Raw genomic sequence first — 21,884 nt, 5'->3', positions numbered from 1 at the left:
ATAATCGGTCAAATAGATCCATATGTATGATTTATTTGTGAATACATGAGTTCCGCTGTGCAAGGGGCACCAAACCCCAGCAGTGCGGACACCACGAGGAGTATAAGTAGGAGTAGGAAGAGGAGGAGTAGGAGTGGGTTCGGGTGCCCGCCCGTATTGCCCATCGGGGGAATCTTGGTCGTCCACCGGGTAAGGCCGGTAGCCACCCGAAGCTTGAGAACCTTGGGAAGGAGGAGGGGCCGAAAATTGCATTTCTGGACTAGGGAATTGTTGTGAGCCGGACCATTCGTGGTTCCAACCGCGGGAGTCGGAGGGGTGATCGCCGGAGCCGGACATTTTTTTTGTAAGAATGAAAGAAAGATTGAGAATTGATAAGAGAAAATGAGAGAATTTAGATGAGAATTGTGTAGTGTGGTGTGAAATTTTTTGTGTGAAAGTGGGGGTATTGATAGATGAAAATGCAAATTTTGGGGAATAAAATTGAAAAATAAATTAAAAGTGGGGAGAAAACGGATATAATTCATTGGGAAGTGGGAAAATATATTTTTTTTTATTTTTAATCAGATTTTTTTAATTAAAATACGATTTTAAAAAAAAAAAAAAAGAAATTGCCAACCGACATACGTAGATCCTTGTAATGTTATTTTTTTGAACATAGAAACTTGTGGCGTTTGAACTACCATACGTAGATCCTGAATGTGCAGTTCACTCTTTAAATTAAATCGATATTAATTTGTGTCGCTATCAAAGCTAATATTGATATTTCAGCTTAATGCTAATTCTGAATAATCTAGGCAATCTTTTTATTTATTATTTACTCATATTTAAGATATCCAATATCCATTATTTAATTAAATTTATTGCTAATATGTTTTAACTAACTTGTTTTATCAAGAGATTTTTGGTTCAAGGCAACTATTTGTGTTAGAATCAATTTCTAACTGGCCAAGGTTTACATGCAATAAAACCTCTTCCCCAAACTCCTCAAAGGAATATACTCAACTAGATATTTACTATGACACAACTTAATGTAATAACAATATTAACACTACTAATCAGTAATTACTAGTATTCTCCAATATGTTAGGACTGAGTTGGGTGGATCATCATGATTCCAAATTTTAGTAATTAAATCCCATTTTTGGGTTTATTTAAGTGTAATTGTCTTTTTAGTATTGATAAGGCTCATTTCATGCATCGGTTATGGGGTTAAACGATTTTCATGAACTAAGACATGTTTATAAGTTCAGGTGCGTAGAGAATCTGCCAGACCCAGGAAGCAGATGAAAAATTTACCAGGCAGAGGAAATCAAAGGAAAATGGAGTGAAGAAGTCAGCTTGCAACCTGACCTAGGGGATTACAGGAGCATAGGCGGGAGCAGTTGTGAGTAGAAAAACATCTTTTGAAGGATCTTATAGGAATGGCAAAAATGACAAATCATCAAGGGAGAGTACCCTAGAAGTATGAGCCTCAACTATAAATAGAGACACAATCATGAAGAGATGCATCATCAAGCTCACACATTCACTTTTCGCTCTTAGCTCATTTCTCTTCGCTTCACACACACATTTCTCTAAGCACTTAATATCAATGGGGTAAATTCTGGAGTTCGTGGTAGTCTAGTTCAGTTTTCGTGGTGTAACACCATCCTTGCGAAGGGAGAAGATACAATTCCTTTATTTTCTGTTGTTTTGAGCCGAGACTTCATCGTTTTGGAAGCTCGGCGTCTAATATTTCTATGTTGACTCTTAATCTAGTAGCTATGAAAGTTTCTGTTTCCTATTCAGCTGTTTTATGATGTTTGATTGTTGGTTTTTACTGCATTGGATGCTTTTCATAATTGATGTTTGATTTGGAGTTGAGATCAGGTTGATCGGAGTTGAATTGATGAGTATGGATCTGAATGTATCAGAGTTGGTTTTTGTTGATCTGAGTTGAATTGTTGATCGGAGTGGTGGATCTGAGACGTGGTGTTCTGATTTGCATGGTTATGGATGTTTGCTATTGCTTTCTTATTTTGCTCGGCCTAGTAGTTTAGATCTAGTAGTTTATGCTTAATCGTAATGTTTGAAGTCAGATCTGAGATCGCTCTGTTTTCACATGTTTAATGCTTTGTTTTCGTTTGTGTTTACTTAGCTCCTTGAAGAAGATGAAGTTAGAAGTTAGTTAGAAGCCTGATCTGTCACTGACCGTTGTTTACCTTTCTGCAGCTTTTCTGTCGTCATAGCTAAATCGGGAAAATGGTCCCCACTGCATGTTTAAGTATTGTTTAGCTGTTTTTGGAAACCTGTTTGCTTGACCTAGTAGTTTAGTTATCTGAATTCTCTAGTTAAATTACATTTCCATCAGATATGCATGCGTACGTACCTTTTCCTGTTTCCTAGGTTTAGTAGATAGATTAGTTAACTTTAAATTCTTCTGAGTCTAGTAGTTAAACAAGTCTTAACCCATGAGTTGCGTGGCAACAACCAACCCCTTCTAGATCCTCTGAACACTTGCTAACCCCTTTCATCTCTGTGGGATCGATCCTTACTACCCCATACTAGCAAATAGTAAATAGGTTAAGGTTTTGATAGTGATTGAGAGTATCCCAACGACATATTCACATAGTTTTAAGTTTTGCTAGGCCTAGCGGCTGAGTTAATCCTCTGAACCTGTTTGATCTGCACCTGCACACACAAAATCACAGTCACTTCATGTATAAATAAATTTTAACACTTTATGTCTAGTTTCCAATGATTGTTTTAGATAAAAGTCTCTTAAAGAGTAAATCATCACATTTTCTGTGAGATCCAATGTTTTAAAAACCGGACCGGTAAGCGATCCGGCAAAGCTACCAGTTCACGATTCAACAGGTCCAATCGGTTCAATCACCGGTCGGATCGGAATACTATAGCAAATATATAATTAAATATATATTATATTAATATATAAATATTATATGCAATAATATATTTCTATATACTCTTATATCCTAAAATTATTAAATTTAATGAATGATAATATTAAATTTAGTGGATGATAAGTATAATCAAATAAATATATCCTTAAAATATTCAAATTTGTATGTAACTAATAGTATCTATGATAATATAAAAATTTAGTGATTAATAAAATATTACTCCTATTAAAATTTATTAAATAACAAAAATGATTAAATACATATTATAACGTCACATATTATAATTATCGAAATATAGTTAATTAATTAGTTTATAAAAACATATGATCAAATATAGAACAAAGTAAAAATTGTTGAATATATGAATAATCAAAGTATTACTTTTACCATAACAATGAATGTGGTGCAGTGGTGAAAGAGTTAGTCTTTCATTCAGATTGGCATAGGTTTAAAAAAATTGCACCTTAAAAAAAATCTGTTTTACCGGTTCAAAACGATATGAATTTCAACGGGTTTTTAGATGCAAATCGGACCAGACCAAGCACCGATTTGCGGCCGAACTGGTCTGGCTCACCGGTCCGACTTTCAAAACACAGGTGAGATCTATGTATTTTACAACAGTAGTTGTATCTAATTGTTAATTCATTTAATATATATGTATTGCCTATTAAATTGAATGTTTCAAATTAGGTGGAGCCAATTTAGGATTAGTCTTGGTAAAAGTAGTCTTTGAAGCGATATTGCTTTCCGCCCACCAACAGAGACAAAGTGCGATCCGTGCTCTCAAAAAAGAGAGGTTTGGCAAGCAAAATATAGACTCAGTCACCTGAACTGTTTTTTTCTGCTTTGGGCTCAGATCTTGGCCTTCAAACTTGCTGTTCTGACTTGTAGATGCATGATTAGATCCATTGCTTTCCCCATCTTGAGGTTTATCCACTACTTTGTTATGAGACTTGTGCAGTGTCTGCAATGGCGGCTGCTTTCTCTCTGGTCGTGTCTTAACGCCATTTCTGCTAATAGATGTTGTTGATGTAGATTGTTGCGTTGTTGAAGTTGATACAGATGCTCTCCTTTCTAACCATGAAAGATGCGGCCCCACCAAAACTAGAAAAAGAGAAGCTTGATTTTGATTTGGCGAGACAAGCATTTGACGAATCACTTGAATTGCTGTCCTAGCTGTATTAGCGGGCTGCTCAAACCTAAAAGCAAAGGGGACAAAAAAGGATGCATCACACACTCTGCTACAGACATGTGATTGTGTGTTGTGTTTGAGAGAGGCAGAGAGAGATTACAAATAATGCATAGGTTTTAGGCAGCCATCTCATGTTAATGTTAATGTTAATATCCTCCGCATGCCCCATATTATATATGGGTTGATACCTTGTGTAGAACAAATGTCAGAAAACTGAAGGTGCAAAGGGATGAAAACCCTGTCAATACTTTTATGATTCAAACAGTGGGCAGTTCATGTTTGTTCTGTTAAAACCAGAAATTGGAAACTTTACCAAATAATGGTGTATAATTAAAAAGCAACTACGTTAAGAACCTTTGCAAGGAAGGAAAGGAAGAGCTCCGGTTGACCTATCTGCCCAATTTTTTTTAATGTTTACAGCACAAGTATCTTCAATATTTTTTTCTGCTACAGCTCGCACACCTTGAGGAAAGTAATTCAAGTATATGAGCGTCATTCATAATGATTCAAATTAATGAGTCCAAAACAGCAGCTGTAGGTGATATCATGTTTAGAAGCTATCATTCAAAGAGTAAAATGTGTTGAACAACTCATAAACAAAACCCTATTTAGTGCTACCTGTAAGGTCGTCAGCCATATTCCCTGGGTATATTTCTACGAGAGGAGGTAATATAGCAGGCTCCAAAGTCTGTAAGATATGAGAAAATGGTTAAGATAACAAGATAAAAATGCGAGGTAATATTTGATTTTATAATAAAATGTGAGTAGGATTTAATAAGTAGAATACCCAAAATGGTAAAAAGTAAAATGAAATATATTTTGTGGGAAAGATAGAAATAGGAAAATGGAACAAACTTTTAGGGCATATAAAAATAGGGTCGTCTAAAGAAACTCGGCATCACGCGTTACTATGAATCTATCGTATGCACAAAAAACACAAGAAATTATGTTTAATTCAAGAATAAGCACATGATATTCTTCAACCTCTCCTTCTGACTATTGCCTATATCAACCTGTACAAATGAAAAAATAGGACCTAAAATATAATATCCGTCCTTCTTTCTTGGTTTGTCGCCTAAAAATTGAAACCTTTTATTTTAGTAAGTTTCTTCTCTCTAATGAGATGAGACACATTTTTCACTAACACATTTTTTTCTATTTTTTTCTATTTTTCTCTTACTTTACTAATTTTGCATTAAATTAGGGGACTGAGTAAGTATATAATCAACCAATTGGAACTTTTTTCAAACAATTGTAAGACTGAATAACGATCGGCAATTTTTCAATTCTTTTTTTTAATATATTAAAACTATTATGTTTATGCACAAGTAAAATTTTAAAAATACAAGATTTTGGGGCAAGTTAGGCTATGTTCTCTGAAAATAAAATGGGCCGTATTGGGCAAACCAGGCTTTGAGCCCATGGTTTTCTTTACTGATGGAGACATGGAGGACAGATGGGAGAGAAGCGAAAGAAGAGAGAGATCGAATTGAAGCATCCAATTTGTTTGAATTGATGGATGATTCCCCTTCTGGCGGCATGACGTTAGCAGAATGCCAGGATTTTATCCGGAAGAGCTTCCAAAGTAGTAGTAGATTTCTTATGATTTTGTTGTTTAGGGTTCCAATTTCTAAACTCACACTCACTTGTACTTGTCGCAGATCCAACTGTCAAATTTCTGAAAGAGAATTTGGAGAAATCTGGATGCCGACCAATTTCATAAAGGCCGTTCATTGCCAAGGAAGATTAACTGGTCGATTCGCCAGAGGATTTGGGGTATCTCCATTTCTTTTATTTATTCGTATTATGAATATTTTGGGGGAAATACTATAGCCTTTGTTATTCTTATAAAAAAAATGTACTACTACTTCTTTGATAGAGCAAATAGATATAAATGGAAAACGTGATACATGTCAATACTCATGGCGTTAGACGTTAGTTTTAGCTAAGTGGCATGCTTTTATGTTACCTTGAATGGTTAATGGTTATGCATATTGATGATTGGCGAATTTTTGATGGTAATAAATGCAGGTAATAAATATAGATCACGACACAGAAAGTTACGTGGTTCGATTTACTGAGGTAAATCTACGTCCACGGGAAGAAAGGAGGGCAAATTTGTATTGCTTGATCTGGATTACAGCTTACAATACTGACTTGCTATCTGAGATTCGATATCTAGAGAGCCCCCTTGTCTATCTGATCTAAGTTCTATTTATACATGTGAACCAAGATCGTGGCTTCCAGGTTGACAACTGCTTCATACCACTAAATAGATCGTGGGTGTGGTGGAGGTCGTGGAGGTCCTGCATGGGTCCACTATCCAAGATCGTGGCTTGCAGGTTGACAACTGCTTCATACCACTAAATAGATCGTGGGTGTAGTGGAGGTCGTGGAGGTCCTGCATGGGTCCACTATCTCCTTGTTCGGTCGAATACTGAGACCGAACTGCTGAACTTTGCCGATCAGCTTTGGCCGATCTGAGAGTAGAGCTTGATTGGTTCTTTTGCCGATCTGAGAGTAGAGCTTGATTGGTTGGCTTTTACCGAGCTGTAGGCTGCGACCGAACTCTTTGGTTGTGCCGAACCGAACTGAACTCTTTGGTTGTGCCGAACTGATACTCTTTCTTGGGTTTTGGGCTAATGGGCCGTCACTGCTATTGGGCTCGCCATTAGGGTTTAGTTGTTTAGTTCGTACCCCATCACTACCCCCCCGAAAAGCGAAGTGAATCACTTCGGCATTTTGGATGAGTGTAAGGGGGAGGCTGACGTCAGGGGACGTGCCATGCGCGTGTCTGCATTAAATGCGATAGCGAATCCGGCCGTTGAATCCAGAAAAAGGGGGATTTGAAACGGCGCTACGGATTTGAAATGCCTCTGTGAATCTGATAAATATTACCATTTTCCATCATTGGAACACTTTTGCTATTGTTTCTTCTGCATTCTCTCTCTTTTGCGCAAAATTTCCTTCCGCTCCTTCAAGAATTTCTTCAGAACTTCTTCAGACTTTCAAAGAGTAAGAATCATGTCTTCTTCTTCTTCTTCTGAGTCAGGTAGCGGTAGGAAAGGGGGGTAAGGGATCTTCTAGCCGGAAAGAGTCCGGGGAGAAGACCGTAGAATACTTTCACAGCATCTTGAGTAAGGACACTGTGATATCCCTACACGGAAAATATCTTCTTCCCGGGGGGAAGGTGGTGATTCCCGACGACGATCATAGGGCTAACTCGCCGCCGGAGGGTTATGCCACCGTTTACGAAGCCTGCTTAGAATGCGGGCTTCGTTTCCCTCTTCCCCCACCTTTTGTAGAGCTTCTTGATTTTTTCCAACTCCCTTTAGGTCAGGTGACTCCGAATTCTTGGAGGCACTTATCGGCCTTTGCTGCCGAACTGCGTAGGCTAGATAAGGATCTGTCTCTGAGGGCAATCCTTAATTTCTTCCAGTTTAAGAGGAAGGGATCTTGGTTTTACTTGATCCCTTTACAGCCCTTTAGAGCCTTTTGTAAAACCAAATGGCCGAAATGGCAAAATCGTTTCTTTTTTTACAATAGGACAGCGGCTCCGGGCTTTCCCTGGAGAGGGCCGAAGTCCGTAATTCCTCATCCTCGGTTAGAACCGTTGAACGAGCTCGAGGGCGAGCTCAATAAGATTCCTATGATTAGGACGCAGTACTTGGAGTCTGAGCTCGTCAAGGGCGACTTCGTGTTCGACTCCTCGTCTTCGGACGACGAGACTGAGGGTGAGGATTTCTTTTTTATGCATTACTACCTTGACGACGAAAACTAACCTTGTTTTCTTGCTTTTTGGCAGTGAACTTGCTAAACAAGCTCGGTCGCAAATCCTCCGAATCTAAGGAACCGGAGAGGCCGAATACCACCAGCTCGGCGTCTGATGCCGAGAAGAATCCGAAGAGGCAAAAGACCTCTTCGGATCCAAAGAAGCCGGAGTCGACTTCGGCAAATAGGAAGGCGAAGCTTCAGAAGCCCCCAAGAGCGCCAGAGAAAGACGTGGTCTTGGCGCCTCCTTCGGAACATATCTGTGAGCCCTTTTTATGGCCCACGGACTTCGCCGAGGTGAATTCTCTTCTTGATTTTCTGGCCTTGCTTTTTTCCTGTATTTTTTGTGGCCCCTCGGTTGACTTTTTCCTTTTTCTATTTTCAGAGGAACGATATGCTCAGCAAGCTCGTCGCAGTTGAACTCTCTAAAGCGTCCAGCGACTATGCTGAGATGCAGAGGAAGTTGACTGCTGCTCGTCACCAGGCCAAACAGGCTAGGGCAGACTTTGAGAAGCCAAGGGCTGCTAGGATCTCGGCTCAGGATGAGGCACAGCGGGCAAAAAACGAGCTCATTATCCAGAGAGAGCAGTCGAAACAGAGGGAGGCTGCTGCCGTGGTTGCCCAAGGGGAGGCTCTCCGTGCTTTCGCGGAGAAACTCTTTTTGAGCAATCAATTTTCGGCCTTTGTCGGTGATCTGCTGAAACTGATGACTGATAATGCTGAGCAGGGACCCGAAGTCGTCCTGCCGCTGTATGGCCGAGAAATTGCAGCTCGTCTCCAGAGTCTGCCGCTCCTTGACGAGCTCGCGTTTTCCTCGGTCCTGCTTTCTGCTGACCGAGTCCGTAATTGCCGAGCTGACCGGGACGAGAACATGGAGGCCATCTTTGCCTCCTTGGGACCTGTTTCACCCGCTCCAATTTTCCAAGGAGAGGGTGAGCAGGAAAACGAGGCCGGCAAGGAGACCGAGCAGCCGGATCGGCAGACCGGCGACGGGCAGGCCGAGCAGGAGGTGCAGCAGATCGGCTATGGGGGCACCGAGCAGGCTGGGGGGAGTAGGGAGGCTGAGGCTGAAGCCGAGGTGGACAAGGAGGGAGAAGCTGAAACCCGGAGGGGAGCCGGAGATGAAACTGGCGGAGTATGATTTCGTCTCCCTTCTCTTAGTTTAGTTTCTTTCTTCCTTCTTGTAAAATGGCCTTGAAGCCCTCCTTGTGTAAAAATTTTTTTTCTTATGAATGAAAAAATTTTCTTTCTACACTCGTGTCTTCGTATAGCTTTTCTTGACCTCTTTTACTCCTGTTGTGGTTTACTGCCTGCTCGGTAAGCTGAAATGCCGAACTGACCTAGCTGCTTTGTATTCTTTAACTCTAAGGAGCTGGAGGTACTTCACTGGAAGCGGCTATACTCTTCGGCTTTAAACGAAGCTGAGAAAAAAGCCATAGAGGACCAGATGAAGTATGACGAACTCTTGGCTCGTTCAGTGGAGCTGGAGTCCGACAATAAGGACTTAGAGTCCATAAGGAAGGATCTGGAGGCCGAGCTGGATATTGTCGTCGCTGAGAGGACTGCATATGAGGATTTCATCTGCGGACGCGGGGGAATGAGCATATCTGAAGTTCAGAATCAAGTTGATGAACTGTGGGAGGAGCTTCATGTACTCCGGAGGAACAATGCGCTGGAGAGCTCGGCTTGCCAACAAGTTGTGAAATCATTGCGGCGCTGGGCTTCTCGGTACGACATCATTCTTTCCCGGCGTCCTTCAATCGAGAGATTCCTTAGGCATTTCCCGCCAACAGATGCTCACACTCCAGCTCAAACCTCTGATCCACTTGCTCAAAATCCTACTCCAAATCAGCAACGAACTCAGGAGCAACCGGAAACGTCAAGACGAGAACGGACTCAGGAGCAACCGGAAACGTCAAGACAAGGACGGACTGAAGTTCGTAGAGGAGCTGTGATTATGAGTGAGCAAGATCAACAAATGCTTCGTGAAGAGACTCTTCGCCGCCGAGGTGCCAGAACTTCCCGGACTCAGGGAAGAGGCGGTAGATCGATCAGAGCAGCTCGTCCACCTACTTATTCTTCAACTGCTCGGAACGCCCGAACTCAGCATCATGAGGATTTTTCGGATAGGTGGCTCAACTTTAGCAACCGTGGACAGTAGAATAGTCCGATCTGCTGCACCTCCTGCTCGGCCTGCCCGTCGCCGGTCTGCCGATCCGGCTGCTCGGTCTCCTTGCCGGCCTCGTTTTCCTGCTCACCCTCTCCTTGGAAAATTGGAGCGGGTGAAACAGGTCCCAAGGAGGCAAAGATGGCCTCCATGTTCTCGTCCCGGTCAGCTCGGCAATTACGGACTCGGTCAGCAGAAAGCAGGACCGAGGAAGACGCGAGCTCGTCAAGGAGCGGCAGACTCTGGAGACGAGCTGCAATTTCTCGGCCATACAGCGGCAGGACGACTTCGGGTCCCTGCTCAGCATTATCAGTCATCAGTTTCAGCAGATCACCGACAAAGGCCGAAAATTGATTGCTCAAAAAGAGTTTCTCCGCGAAAGCACGGAGAGCCTCCCCTTGGGCAACCACGGCAGCAGCCTCCCTCTGTTTCGACTGCTCTCTCTGGATAATGAGCTCGTTTTTTGCCCGCTGTGCCTCATCCTGAGCCGCGATCCTAGCAGCCCTTGCCTTCTCAAAGTCTGCCCTAGCCTGTTCGGCCTGGTGACGAGCAGCAGTCAACTTCCTCTGCATCTCAGCATAGTCGCTGGACGCTTTAGAGAGTTCAACTGCGATGAGCTTGCTGAGCATATCGTTCCTCTGAAAATAGAAAAAGGAAAAAGTCAACCGAGGGGCCACAAAAAATACAGGAAAAAAGCAAGGCCAGAAAATCAAGAAGAGAATTCACCTCGGCGAAGTCCGTGTGCCATAAAAAGGGCTCACAGATATGTTCCGAAGGAGGCGCCAAGACCACGTCTTTCTCTGGCGCTCTTGGGGGCTTCTGAAGCTTCGCCTTCCTATTTGCCGAAGTCGACTCCGGCTTCTTTGGATCCGAAGAGGTCTTTTGCCTCTTCGGATTCTTCTCGGCATCAGACGCCGAGCTGGTGGTATTCGGCCTCTCCGGTTCCTTAGATTCGGAGGATTTGCGACCGAGCTTGTTTAGCAAGTTCACTGCCAAAAAGCAAGAAAACAAGGTTAGTTTTCGTCGTCAAGGTAGTAATGCATAAAAAAGAAATCCTCACCCTCAGTCTCGTCGTCCGAAGACGAGGAGTCGAACACGAAGTCGCCCTTGACGAGCTCAGACTCCAAGTACTGCGTCCTAATCATAGGAATCTTATTGAGCTCGCCCTCGAGCTCGTTCAACGGTTCTAACCGAGGATGAGGAATTACGGACTTCGGCCCTCTCCAGGGAAAGCCCGGAGCCGCTGTCCTATTGTAAAAAAAGAAGCGATTTTGCCATTTCGGCCATTTGGTTTTACAAAAGGCTCTAAAGGGCTGTAAAGGGATCAAGTAAAACCAAGATCCCTTCCTCTTAAACTGGAAGAAATTAAGGATTGCCCTCAGAGACAGATCCTTATCTAGCCTACGCAGTTCGGCAGCAAAGGCCGATAAGTGCCTCCAAGAATTCGGAGTCACCTGACCTAAAGGGAGTTGGAAAAAATCAAGAAGCTCTACAAAAGGTGGGGGAAGAGGGAAACGAAGCCCGCATTCTAAGCAGGCTTCGTAAACGGTGGCATAACCCTCCGGCGGCGAGTTAGCCCTATGATCGTCGTCGGGAATCACCACCTTCCCCCCGGGAAGAAGATATTTTCCGTGTAGGGATATCACAGTGTCCTTACTCAAGATGCTGTGAAAGTATTCTACGGTCTTCTCCCCGGACTCTTTCCGGCTAGAAGATCCCTTACCCCCTTTCCTACCGCTACCTGACTCAGAAGAAGAAGAAGAAGACATGATTCTTACTCTTTGAAAGTCTGAAGAAGTTCTGAAGAAATTCTTGAAGGAGCGGAAGGAAATTTTGCGCAAAAGAGAGAGAATGCAGAAGAAACAATAGCAAAAGTGTTCCAATGATGGAAAATGGTAATATTTATCAGATTCACAGAGGCATTTCAAATCCGTAGCGCCGTTTCAAATCCCCCTTTTTCTGGATTCAACGGCCGGATTCGCTATCGCATTTAATGCAGACACGCGCATGGCACGTCCCCTGACGTCAGCCTCCCCCTTACACTCATCCAAAATGCCGAAGTGATTCACTTCGCTTTTCGGGGGGGTAGTGATGGGGTACGAACTAAACAACTAAACCCTAATGGCGAGCCCAATAGCAGTGACGGCCCATTAGCCCAAAACCCAAGAAAGAGTATCAGTTCGGCACAACCAAAGAGTTCAGTTCGGTTCGGCACAACCAAAGAGTTCGGTCGCAGCCTACAGCTCGGTAAAAGCCAACCAATCAAGCTCTACTCTCAGATCGGCAAAAGAACCAATCAAGCTCTACTCTCAGATCGGCCAAAGCTGATCGGCAAAGTTCAGCAGTTCGGTCTCAGTATTCGACCGAACAAGGAGATAGTGGACCCATGCAGGACCTCCACGACCTCCACTACACCCACGATCTATTTAGTGGTATGAAGCAGTTGTCAACCTGCAAGCCACGATCTTGGATAGTGGACCCATGCAGGACCTCCACGACCTCCACCACACCCACGATCTATTTAGTGGTATGAAGCAGTTGTCAACCTGGAAGCCACGATCTTGGTTCACATGTATAAATAGAACTTAGATCAGATAGACAAGGGGGCTCTCTAGATATCGAATCTCAGATAGCAAGTCAGTATTGTAAGCTGTAATCCAGATCAAGCAATACAAATTTGCCCTCCTTTCTTCCCGTGGACGTAGATTTACCTCAGTAAATCGAACCACGTAACTTTCTGTGTCGTGATCTATATTTATTACCTGCATTTATTACCATCAAAAATTCGCCAATCATCACGGCGCCAGTGATGATTGGCGAATTTTTGATGGTAATAAATGCAGGTAATAAATATAGATCACGACACAGAAAGTTACGTGGTTCGATTTACTGAGGTAAATCTACGTCCACGGGAAGAAAGGAGGGCAAATTTGTATTGCTTGATCTGGATTACAGCTTACAATACTGACTTGCTATCTGAGATTCGATATCTAGAGAGCCCCCTTGTCTATCTGATCTAAGTTCTATTTATACATGTGAACCAAGATCGTGGCTTCCAGGTTGACAACTGCTTCATACCACTAAATAGATCGTGGGTGTGGTGGAGGTCGTGGAGGTCCTGCATGGGTCCACTATCCAAGATCGTGGCTTGCAGGTTGACAACTGCTTCATACCACTAAATAGATCGTGGGTGTAGTGGAGGTCGTGGAGGTCCTGCATGGGTCCACTATCTCCTTGTTCGGTCGAATACTGAGACCGAACTGCTGAACTTTGCCGATCAGCTTTGGCCGATCTGAGAGTAGAGCTTGATTGGTTCTTTTGCCGATCTGAGAGTAGAGCTTGATTGGTTGGCTTTTACCGAGCTGTAGGCTGCGACCGAACTCTTTGGTTGTGCCGAACCGAACTGAACTCTTTGGTTGTGCCGAACTGATACTCTTTCTTGGGTTTTGGGCTAATGGGCCGTCACTGCTATTGGGCTCGCCATTAGGGTTTAGTTGTTTAGTTCGTACCCCATCACATATAATTCAGAATTTAAGGTGCTTGATATTATCACTGATTCTTGATTCTCGCAATTTGAGGTATTTTCATATTTCCCCAATTCTTTTTAAACCTCTTTTTTTTTTCAATTTGTTGCCTGTTTTTAAAATTATTACTTGATTAGTTGATTGAAAGTATTGTTTCGATAGTGATTAATTTAATTTTGGATTCTGCGAGGAGGATAGAAGATGGTTTATGGAGGCGATGCAAGGGTAAACAATCGATGTTATAAAGCGAATGAAGGAGATTACACTTGTTATGAAGACCCCAGAGCAGGTTTTGGAGTCTCAGGGGGTGACTCCTCAAGATGTTGAAGGTGTTTATAGTTACAATTGACAATTTCAGTGTTCAATTGTATTAGGTTCAATTCTGAATTCTTTTCAATTTTGTTGCTTGCTTGTGTAGATATGTTGGATGAACTACAAGAGCATGTGGAATCTATAGACAATGCTAATGGTTAGTTTTTAGCTATAATCATCTGTTTTATGAAATCTTTGATGCAAAGATACAGTTGATTTACTATGTTTTTGTTCTTGGATAGATCTTCACTCCATTGGTGGTCTTGCTCCTCTCCTTGACTACCTCCGGAACTCGCACCCTATTATTAGGGCGAAAGCGGCCGATGTTGTTAGCACGGTCGTGCAAAACAATCACAGGAGCCAACAGTTGGTAATGGAAGCGAATGGTATGGAGCCACTGCTTACAAACTTTACTTCTGATCCGGATGTTACGGTTCGTACGAAAGCACTTGGGGCAATCTCTTGTAAGCATTGTATCCTCTTGTTTGTTATGTGCATTGTACATTCGTGTGATCAAGAGATTTAACAGTTTTTTTTTTGCAGCTCTGATCAGGCATAACAAGTCTGGAATCGCTGATTTCCGGTTGGCTAATGGTTATGCCGCACTAAGAGACGCGGTAGGATCTGAGAGTGTCAGATTTCAACGGTATATTATTCAAACAATTTCAAGATCAGTGGTTTAGCCTAAAGTTGAGGCTGATTATATTTTGTGTAACTCTTGTGCAGGAAAGCCCTTAACTTGATCCATTACTTAGCGAGAATCGCTCAGACATTGGTGTCATATCCGAGCTTGGATTTCCTCGCATCATGATGCACCTTGCATCGAGTGAGGATTCTGATGTGCGTGAAGCTGCACTAAGGAGCCTTCTTGATCTAGCTCGGGACAGATCAGAGAAGCCTGATACCTCAAGTGAAGATGATGATAAACTGAAGCAGATCCTACAAGACAGGGTCATAGGAATTAGTGAGATGTCTCTCGAGGACCTAGGAGCTGCGAAAGAGGAAAGGGAGCTCGTGGACTCTCTTTGGAAAGCCTGTCACAATGAGCCATCACCTCTTTTTGAGCAGGGTCTTCTATTCCTCCCCGGAGAAGACGCTTCTCCTCCAGATGTAGCGAGCCAGTATTTCCAGCCGCATCTTAGAGCTTTTGCTGCAAACCGAAATCCGGATCCAAAACCAGAGAATGGGAAGAAGGAAGCACCATTGCTATTAGGCCCCGGACCATCAGCTTAAGGAATTGTGCCACCAGAATCATTATTTGTGGCTTGGTCCGAGATCTTGTGCTATATTTGTACTTTCCCTATTTTCAGAAAATACTAGCTTTTTTTCTCAATCAGCAACAGTTGATTGTTTGCATCAATATATTTCTAATTTATTTATCATTCTGATAGTGTCACCCAATCTTGTGTTAAGACAGTTTGATGAGTTGGGTTGATCGGTTTTAAACAATTGGCATGCTAGAATAACACCATTAAATTCTCAAGCATCTACAACATAAGATTTATACAGAAAGAAGTGGACGTAAAAAATATGCCAGAAACAAAAAAATGATTAGCATATGTAATTGCTACCATAAGCTCGAAACTCCAAATAATGTCAACAATTTATGAGTTTTGGCAATTAACATACTCCTTTAGCATGTGATTTTTATTATCACATAGTACACCAAGAACTTTACATCATCAATGATGCTGATAGCAAGAAAAACATTATAATTTCCGACGAGAAGTGAGAAATCATCAAGCGACATTCATGTCAAGGAGCTCTGTCGTGTCGTTATAACAAGTACTCCACACAGCTTCAATCGCCTCTTTTGCTGCTACTCCGGAGCAGTTTGGGTTTGCAGTTAACGACTGCATCGCTCTTCGCTTCACACATTCCTATAAGCCAAAAACACGTATTATATCGATAATTCATAAAACATAATGGCCATATATAGTGAAGATGAAACTCACAGGCTCATGATCCCTCATCTTTACATAACCACGGAGAAGCTCATATTTACAATGGCAGTTTCCACTCAGATGATTAGCTCGAATCTGCTCCAACAAATTCAAATTCAAATTCAAATTCAAATTCAAATAATGACAAAGCAATTCCTAATCAAGTTTGTTTAAAAGTGAATGATTAACAGTATTTTGCATATCACAATTAATAAATCCAAAAAAATATATCATGATGCAAGTTCAATAATGAATCAAAATGGCTAAAACCATTTCCTGTTACAAGTTACATCAAAGCTCCATCAAATTTACAAGGTACAACTGAATCAAGTTACAAGGTACAACCGAATCGATTTCCTGTTAGATCAGACGGCCATAGTGTGTACTGAAAAAGGCTAAAGCAAACACAATCAATTAACCAAATGAAACATGCTTTCAGGCAAATCTAAATGTCAATTCTGATCGTTCTACCATGGTTCTTGCATCCTAACAAACTCCCAGGATTGTAACTTCACAGCTTCCATAGTAAACCCTGGTCCTGCAAATGATCACAAACTTTACTTTCCATTTGACATTTTATGTATGATTCTGCTGGCACTATCTTCAATACACAAGCCCTTAAAAATGAAGAACGCCGCCTGTTATATATACCATGATTTGACAAGGAAATGAAAATGAAAGCAACAACTTGGGCATCTGGCTAGTCATTTGATTACCTTGATTTCATGATATGTATGCACTGGTATCCTCATGGGTAGACAAGACAATTTTGTGACTGACAGACTTGTAAAGGCCTACAACTCAAGCGCATTCTTCCACATTTCAGAGAACATGGACACCACAGAGTCCGAAAATTCTGCAGCAAAAATCATAGAGTACAGGATCAAGAACCACTAAGGCCAATTGAACAAGTAGATTTTCTTACTCGGGATAAAAGCAAGAAAAACAAGACAAATAATAATAACATAGTTGATGAGGGAAAGGGCTGTCAAATGTACATAGAAATCCAACGACACGCTCCTTTGCAGAGAGTTAAATCAATATAATATAAAGATGACACCAAACATTATTTTTTAATGACGCAAAAATGGCTGAAAGAAAATTACCTTCAGTATCTTCAAGGACTGGAGTACGGCTACGTAGATATAATCTATCATCTTTGTACAGTTCTATACCTTCGGTATTGGCTAGTGTGTCCAGCATGTAACCCACAAAATGATAGGCAGCAATACTAGTAGCATCACATGCTTCTTGGAGCTCAAGGTATCCATTAACTGACTTGCTCTGCTGATCAACAAAATCTGTTTCTTCTACTTTGATGTCAGAAAATCCATTTTTAGTTGTTCCTGGAGAGCAACTTGTAGCTTCTTCATATTTATATTCAATGTGGCTTGATTTTCTGGCAGGAGAGGGAGACAGAAAAGACATACGAGGTTTAGTTGTCACTTTCGTGGAATCAGAGCAAGCAGGTTTTGATTCCTCAGTTTTACATTCCGGTGGAAACTCTTTCCCCAAGCATTGACTATTGGGAGACGGGGGTAAGCATTTATTTCTTTTACTTCTGCGAACAGGTAAATTGAACTCTTCTGGGTTTGTCTCCCCAATACTTTCTGTTTGGTCATATGAACTACAAGAATGAAATTCAAAATGCTGCGAATCATCCTCCATTTGCGGATCATCATAAATAACACAACGAGAATCGCTTCCATGGAAATCCTCCATGTATGCACGAGCAAATTCTTCATCAAATTCATGTTCTGGAAGCAAGTTCGCTACAACTTCTTTGGCTTGAGCACTGATATTTAGGAGAAGTTGCACCTCCTTTTCTATTTCCTCTTTCATCAACTCTTTGGAAGATGATAAAACTTTAGAAGAACTCTTTTTGGAAGACCCAAGTTGAGGTCTATTATTGATTATGTCAAGAGATTCTATCAAACACCCGGGGATATTCTCCATATCACTGCACTCATAAAGGTAATCAAACAATATATTCTGTATTGACATATGCACTCTAAACGAATTCAACTTAGGAGCCAACAAAAGCTGCACTTTACTCATCAGCACTTTTCTCGATTCAAGTAAGCTGTGAAATCCCTTGGATGAGTTTACTACATCCTTTGGTTCGTTTAATACGTGAATAGCTTTAGCTATATCTTTATGCAACGCTACCATCTCTGGTGAAAATCTCCCGAAGTCTCCTATAACTGGACGGTTCATTATTAGCTTCAAAGTTAAGCTTGCAACTCCAAGTGCCCCAACCAATTCCTCAGGAGGTTCATCTACTCTACCAATGTTTGATACCATCTTCGTGAACTCTCTCCTCACCACTTTGGCCAAGTGATCCCTAGTGTATGTACGTCGTATGACAGGACAAGGGATGTGTCCTTTGATACCTTTCAGCTTCCTAACCATTGCATATAGTGCTCTAGAAGGGAAATGCTCTAGCTCGTCAAGTACCTTGAATGCAGCTACACAATAGGATTCCGCAGTGAAGTGCATGGTCATATTACACCGAAAATTAGTCAGGTCTTTTAATAGTAGTGAGCATCTTTTCAGCTTTGATCTGGAAATATCATTTTTGTCAGCAATAACCTTCGGAAGCAATTCTTTGATTGTATTCATCACACCCCAATTTGTCTTATCAAATATATCCAGTCCCTCAGTAAGTATGCTGGCAAAGGAACATAAGCCTTTATTAGTCATAGCCTCCAAGAGGAAAGATACCTCTTGAAAACCATCACTTGAATTAAGTACTATTACACCATCTCGGTCACAAATAGGATCCTCTTGGCTGTTAGGAGTTCCAAAAGCCTTCTCGATACAAGTCCTGATGTCTTCATAGCCCCCCTAAAATTAAGGTGAAAAACTACTTGTGATATCAGCTAAAAACAACCTCAATATGCAACAAGGCAACCATAGCAACAAAAAGTCAACCAATTTATTTTAATTTTTTCTCCCACATACTATAAAAGCTTACTAGTCGCTTTATAGAGCAGCAGGATACTTACATCATCTTTTCTAAGGAAAGATTCAGGCAATATCCTGCAAGTGCAAAGACAACACAAGAAGTAAGTAAACACTGCATTTATTGTCACTGAGTCAAACAAAAAGTTTTGAGGATGCAACCAGCTCAGTCCTAAATGAATAAGAGCTTAGTTCGCCACAGATATTCAATATCAACACCAAATCCAAAGTTCCTACATCTACAATGAGCTCCTAGCCTTGTCGGAATCAAATTGAACTAAAAACAGAAGATGTTTTCATCCTTTTAGTCAGCTGAATCTACCACACTTACAGGAAAAAGGAAAAAACAGAGTCTTGCTCAGATGACCATAACTGTTTTAACCTCAATAATACCAACAAAACAATTTAGTATTTTCCTTTCAAAATTATGTATGTTATTGATTTTAATAGGATAAACACAGTATATCACGAACAATCATATCCTGATTGAAAAAATGGTGTATGCTTTAGTAAGAGCATAAGAACACAAATAAGCGCACTTTTACATACATATCATTGGGAGGCAGTAATTTGTCAATCCTCTTTTGCTCCGATTTGGACAAGGGTAGATCCATCAACCACCTGCCAAAAATAGAGTTAGGGGATGTTCGGTTTGTAAGATTGTATCCTAGGATTAAATATATAGTGTGTTTGGTTCATGGGATTCAATCCCACAATTCAATCCTAGATGGATAATCATGAGATAATTAGTCATAGCTAACCTCCTAGTCCTATGAATAAAATAATCTCACAACTTAATCCAAGATTATATCTTGGTATTATTTTATCTAAGAAACCGAACACCACCTTAAGAAATTAATTTAGTAATCAAAAGAAAATAGAAAGTTACTCCTAGAAGATTGAGGTACCTGCGCTTGAGCCTCATTGCAGCCTCATGCCACCCAACTTGATCTGCTTGTACTCTCACATCTTCATTATACCATTCCAGATCTCCCAAAAAATCCTCAGCCATTGTATCCAACTGTTGAGCAATTTCGACAAAATCACAAGAGTAATGAAATCAGGTCAAAGCACCAGGGAATTGTTTTCTCTCGTGGGGATACCAGCAAAAAACAGATGCAGTAGCAGATTATAAGTGAATGACCTCACTGCAGGCATGATGAGCGCAATTGTTCCAGTCGAGATTAGCACTACGACAGTCATCGTAAGCGTGAATCATCACTTGCTCCACTTGATCTTGAAATTGCAAGTGATTATGGCACAGTACAATCTAATCCAAATCACGATTCAAATTTGTTTCGAACTAGTAGTAGTATAGATTTCAAAATTGGGATTTTCAATTGACATACATACCCCAGATCCCCTGGTGAATCCACCGGAGCAATCCTCCTCGCAATGGGTGCCTTAATGAAATTCTTTCCGATACCGCATCCAGATTCCTCCAATTTCTCCATCAGAAATTCACTGTTGGATCTGCAACATGTACAAATATATATGAGTATGGAGCTCACAAGCAGCAACAATAAAAGTAGTAGAGAATTACGTCTGAAACTTTTCTGGATATATTCCGTGCATTCCAGAAACGTCGTTCCGCCCTGTGCGGCGGCGGAGGAAGAAGACCCCTTGTCGTCTTCCATGAAATCAAATAATTGTAGCAGAAGGGTGAGACTGAACCAAAACCTAGTGTCGTTGGAACTAATGCTTTGACTCTCAACTAATGGGTTAGAAAGCCCATTTCGTCAATATTGCAGCCCAATTTGTTCAAGTATTATTAGTGGTATATTTCTTTAAGGGCAATTATTTGGTCAATATTGCACCCCATTTTATTCAAACCCTAATCTAACGTATAAAGTTTAAAATTGAGATATTAAACCATGAAGTTTCAGTTTTTATCGATTGTCTCATCTATATATAAAATGTCATCTTTTGATGATGTTAAAAACCACATTTTTCCATTAAATACTACCCCCTCCATTCCAAGGAAGATGACCTTTCTTTGGACGGCATGAAATTTTATGAATCTTTATTTTGTGTGTTAAGTGGAGAGATGAAAGTATGAGAGAGGAGTAGAGATAAATGTATTTCCAATTTTACTAATGAGCCATCTTGATTGAAACAAACCAAAAAGAAAAATGAGTCATCTTTAGTGGGACGGAGAGATAGCAAAATACTTCATTTTGAATATTGTCAAAAGAAAATATTTTGTATATAGATGGAGAATTGAGAATGTTTGAAACTTTATGATTTAATATTGTAATATAAAATTTTATGGGACGGATTAGAATTTCACTAAATTTTACGATTTAAATGACTAGAATTTGCAATTATGATAATTATAGGAAAGTAGAGTAAATAAAAATGTTGAGCGCTTAGTTCCATATCGAGAACATTCAATGATACTTACTAGTTAAGTACCAAAAACAGGGTAGCAAGAGAAGTGAGATAGCATGAAGCAGTAATGTCTCTCAAGTCGAAGGGTGCTGTGTCGTTATAACAACTAGATTTCATTGCATCCTCTGCTTCCATCTCCGAACAGTACGGATTTCCAATCACAGCATTCATTGCTCTAATCAAACTATTTCAAAACTTGTAAACTCACTTGCTCGTGACCCTTTATGACCACGAAGAAGCTCTCGTTTCAAATGGCAATAACCACTGAGATGAGGATTTGCTCGATCGAATCTGCTTCAACAAACACCAAAACAAAAACATGATGAAGCACAATGAAACTTAATTTGTTTTTCACAAGAAGCATCAAATCAAAGTATGCTTAGAAGATAGATTTGTAATGATGAGTAACCTCATTGCAGGCGTGATGCGATGAGTGCAGTTAGTCCAGTCGAGATTAGCAGCACGGCACTCATCACTTGCACCACCTCCATAATTATGCGTTCGAACCCGGAGAAGGGTTCAAAAAAGGTGGTCGTGAAGATGAATGATAAATTGATCCTTGATGTTGCATCTTGAACTGGAGTAAGTTGAATAAGTACAATAGCTTTGATATTGTGTTTGCTTACATATGAAGGGCTTTTCGACTAACTAGTATTATTATCGGTTTGCAGTTGAAGAATTTGGGGAAGCTGGTGGAGAATGAATGTTAACAAGGAA

At 41.0% G+C, this 21,884-nt stretch overlaps 1 protein-coding gene, 1 long non-coding RNA gene and 1 pseudogene across 4 annotated transcripts; 2 read left to right on the top strand and 1 right to left on the bottom strand.

Moving 5' to 3' along the window:
• Positions 1-5,456: 5,456 nt before the first annotated feature.
• LOC121796647 lies at positions 5,457-7,959 on the top strand. 2 transcript variants are annotated; one of them, XR_006049778.1, is made up of 3 exons: positions 5,457-5,683; positions 5,757-5,871; positions 7,901-7,959. It is a non-coding gene; the product is annotated as an uncharacterized LOC121796647 (long non-coding RNA). The 2 variants fall into 2 exon arrangements; XR_006049777.1 differs by lacking the exon at positions 7,901-7,959 and adding an exon at positions 6,127-6,184.
• Positions 7,960-13,756: 5,797 nt separating this feature from the next.
• LOC121796636 lies at positions 13,757-15,251 on the top strand (annotated as a pseudogene).
• Positions 15,252-15,400: 149 nt separating this feature from the next.
• On the bottom strand, positions 15,401-20,459 carry LOC121743986. 2 transcript variants are annotated; one of them, XM_042137418.1, is made up of 11 exons: positions 20,320-20,459; positions 20,130-20,249; positions 19,921-20,046; positions 19,685-19,797; positions 19,326-19,397; positions 18,821-18,854; positions 16,919-18,659; positions 16,529-16,668; positions 16,284-16,350; positions 15,825-15,908; positions 15,401-15,749 (listed from the first exon to the last, which is right to left on the bottom strand). In XM_042137418.1, the coding sequence occupies exons 3-8, from the start codon at positions 19,993-19,995 to the stop codon at positions 16,607-16,609; spliced, it is 2,097 nt and encodes a 698-aa protein (XP_041993352.1). In that variant the 5' UTR covers positions 19,996-20,046; positions 20,130-20,249; positions 20,320-20,459; the 3' UTR covers positions 15,401-15,749; positions 15,825-15,908; positions 16,284-16,350; positions 16,529-16,606. The 2 variants fall into 2 exon arrangements, with proteins under 2 accessions (XP_041993352.1, XP_041993357.1); XM_042137423.1 differs by lacking the exons at positions 15,401-15,749; positions 15,825-15,908 and having other exon boundaries at positions 16,039-16,350; positions 19,921-20,012.
• Between the last annotated feature and the right edge of the window lie 1,425 nt (positions 20,460-21,884).

Source organism: Salvia splendens, chromosome 1 (assembly GCF_004379255.2).
Source record: "Salvia splendens isolate huo1 chromosome 1, SspV2, whole genome shotgun sequence".
Lineage (NCBI taxonomy): Eukaryota > Viridiplantae > Streptophyta > Magnoliopsida > Lamiales > Lamiaceae > Salvia > Salvia splendens.
Note: the sequence above shows the minus strand (reverse complement) of the source record. Positions and strands in the feature narration are given on the sequence as shown.

Excerpts from the sequence above, each read along its gene's own strand:
- LOC121743986 (XM_042137418.1), bottom strand. The coding sequence starts at position 19,995 with ATGATTCACGCTTACGATGACTGTCGTAGTGCTAATCTCGACTGGAAC. Across the intron at positions 18,855-19,325 it reads TTACTGCCTCCCAATGATAT|GATATTGCCTGAATCTTTCC; the intron begins GTATGTAAAAGT and ends TTGCACTTGCAG. Across the intron at positions 16,669-16,918 it reads AGTCCTTGAAGATACTGAAG|AATTTTCGGACTCTGTGGTG; the intron begins GTAATTTTCTTT and ends TTTTTGCTGCAG.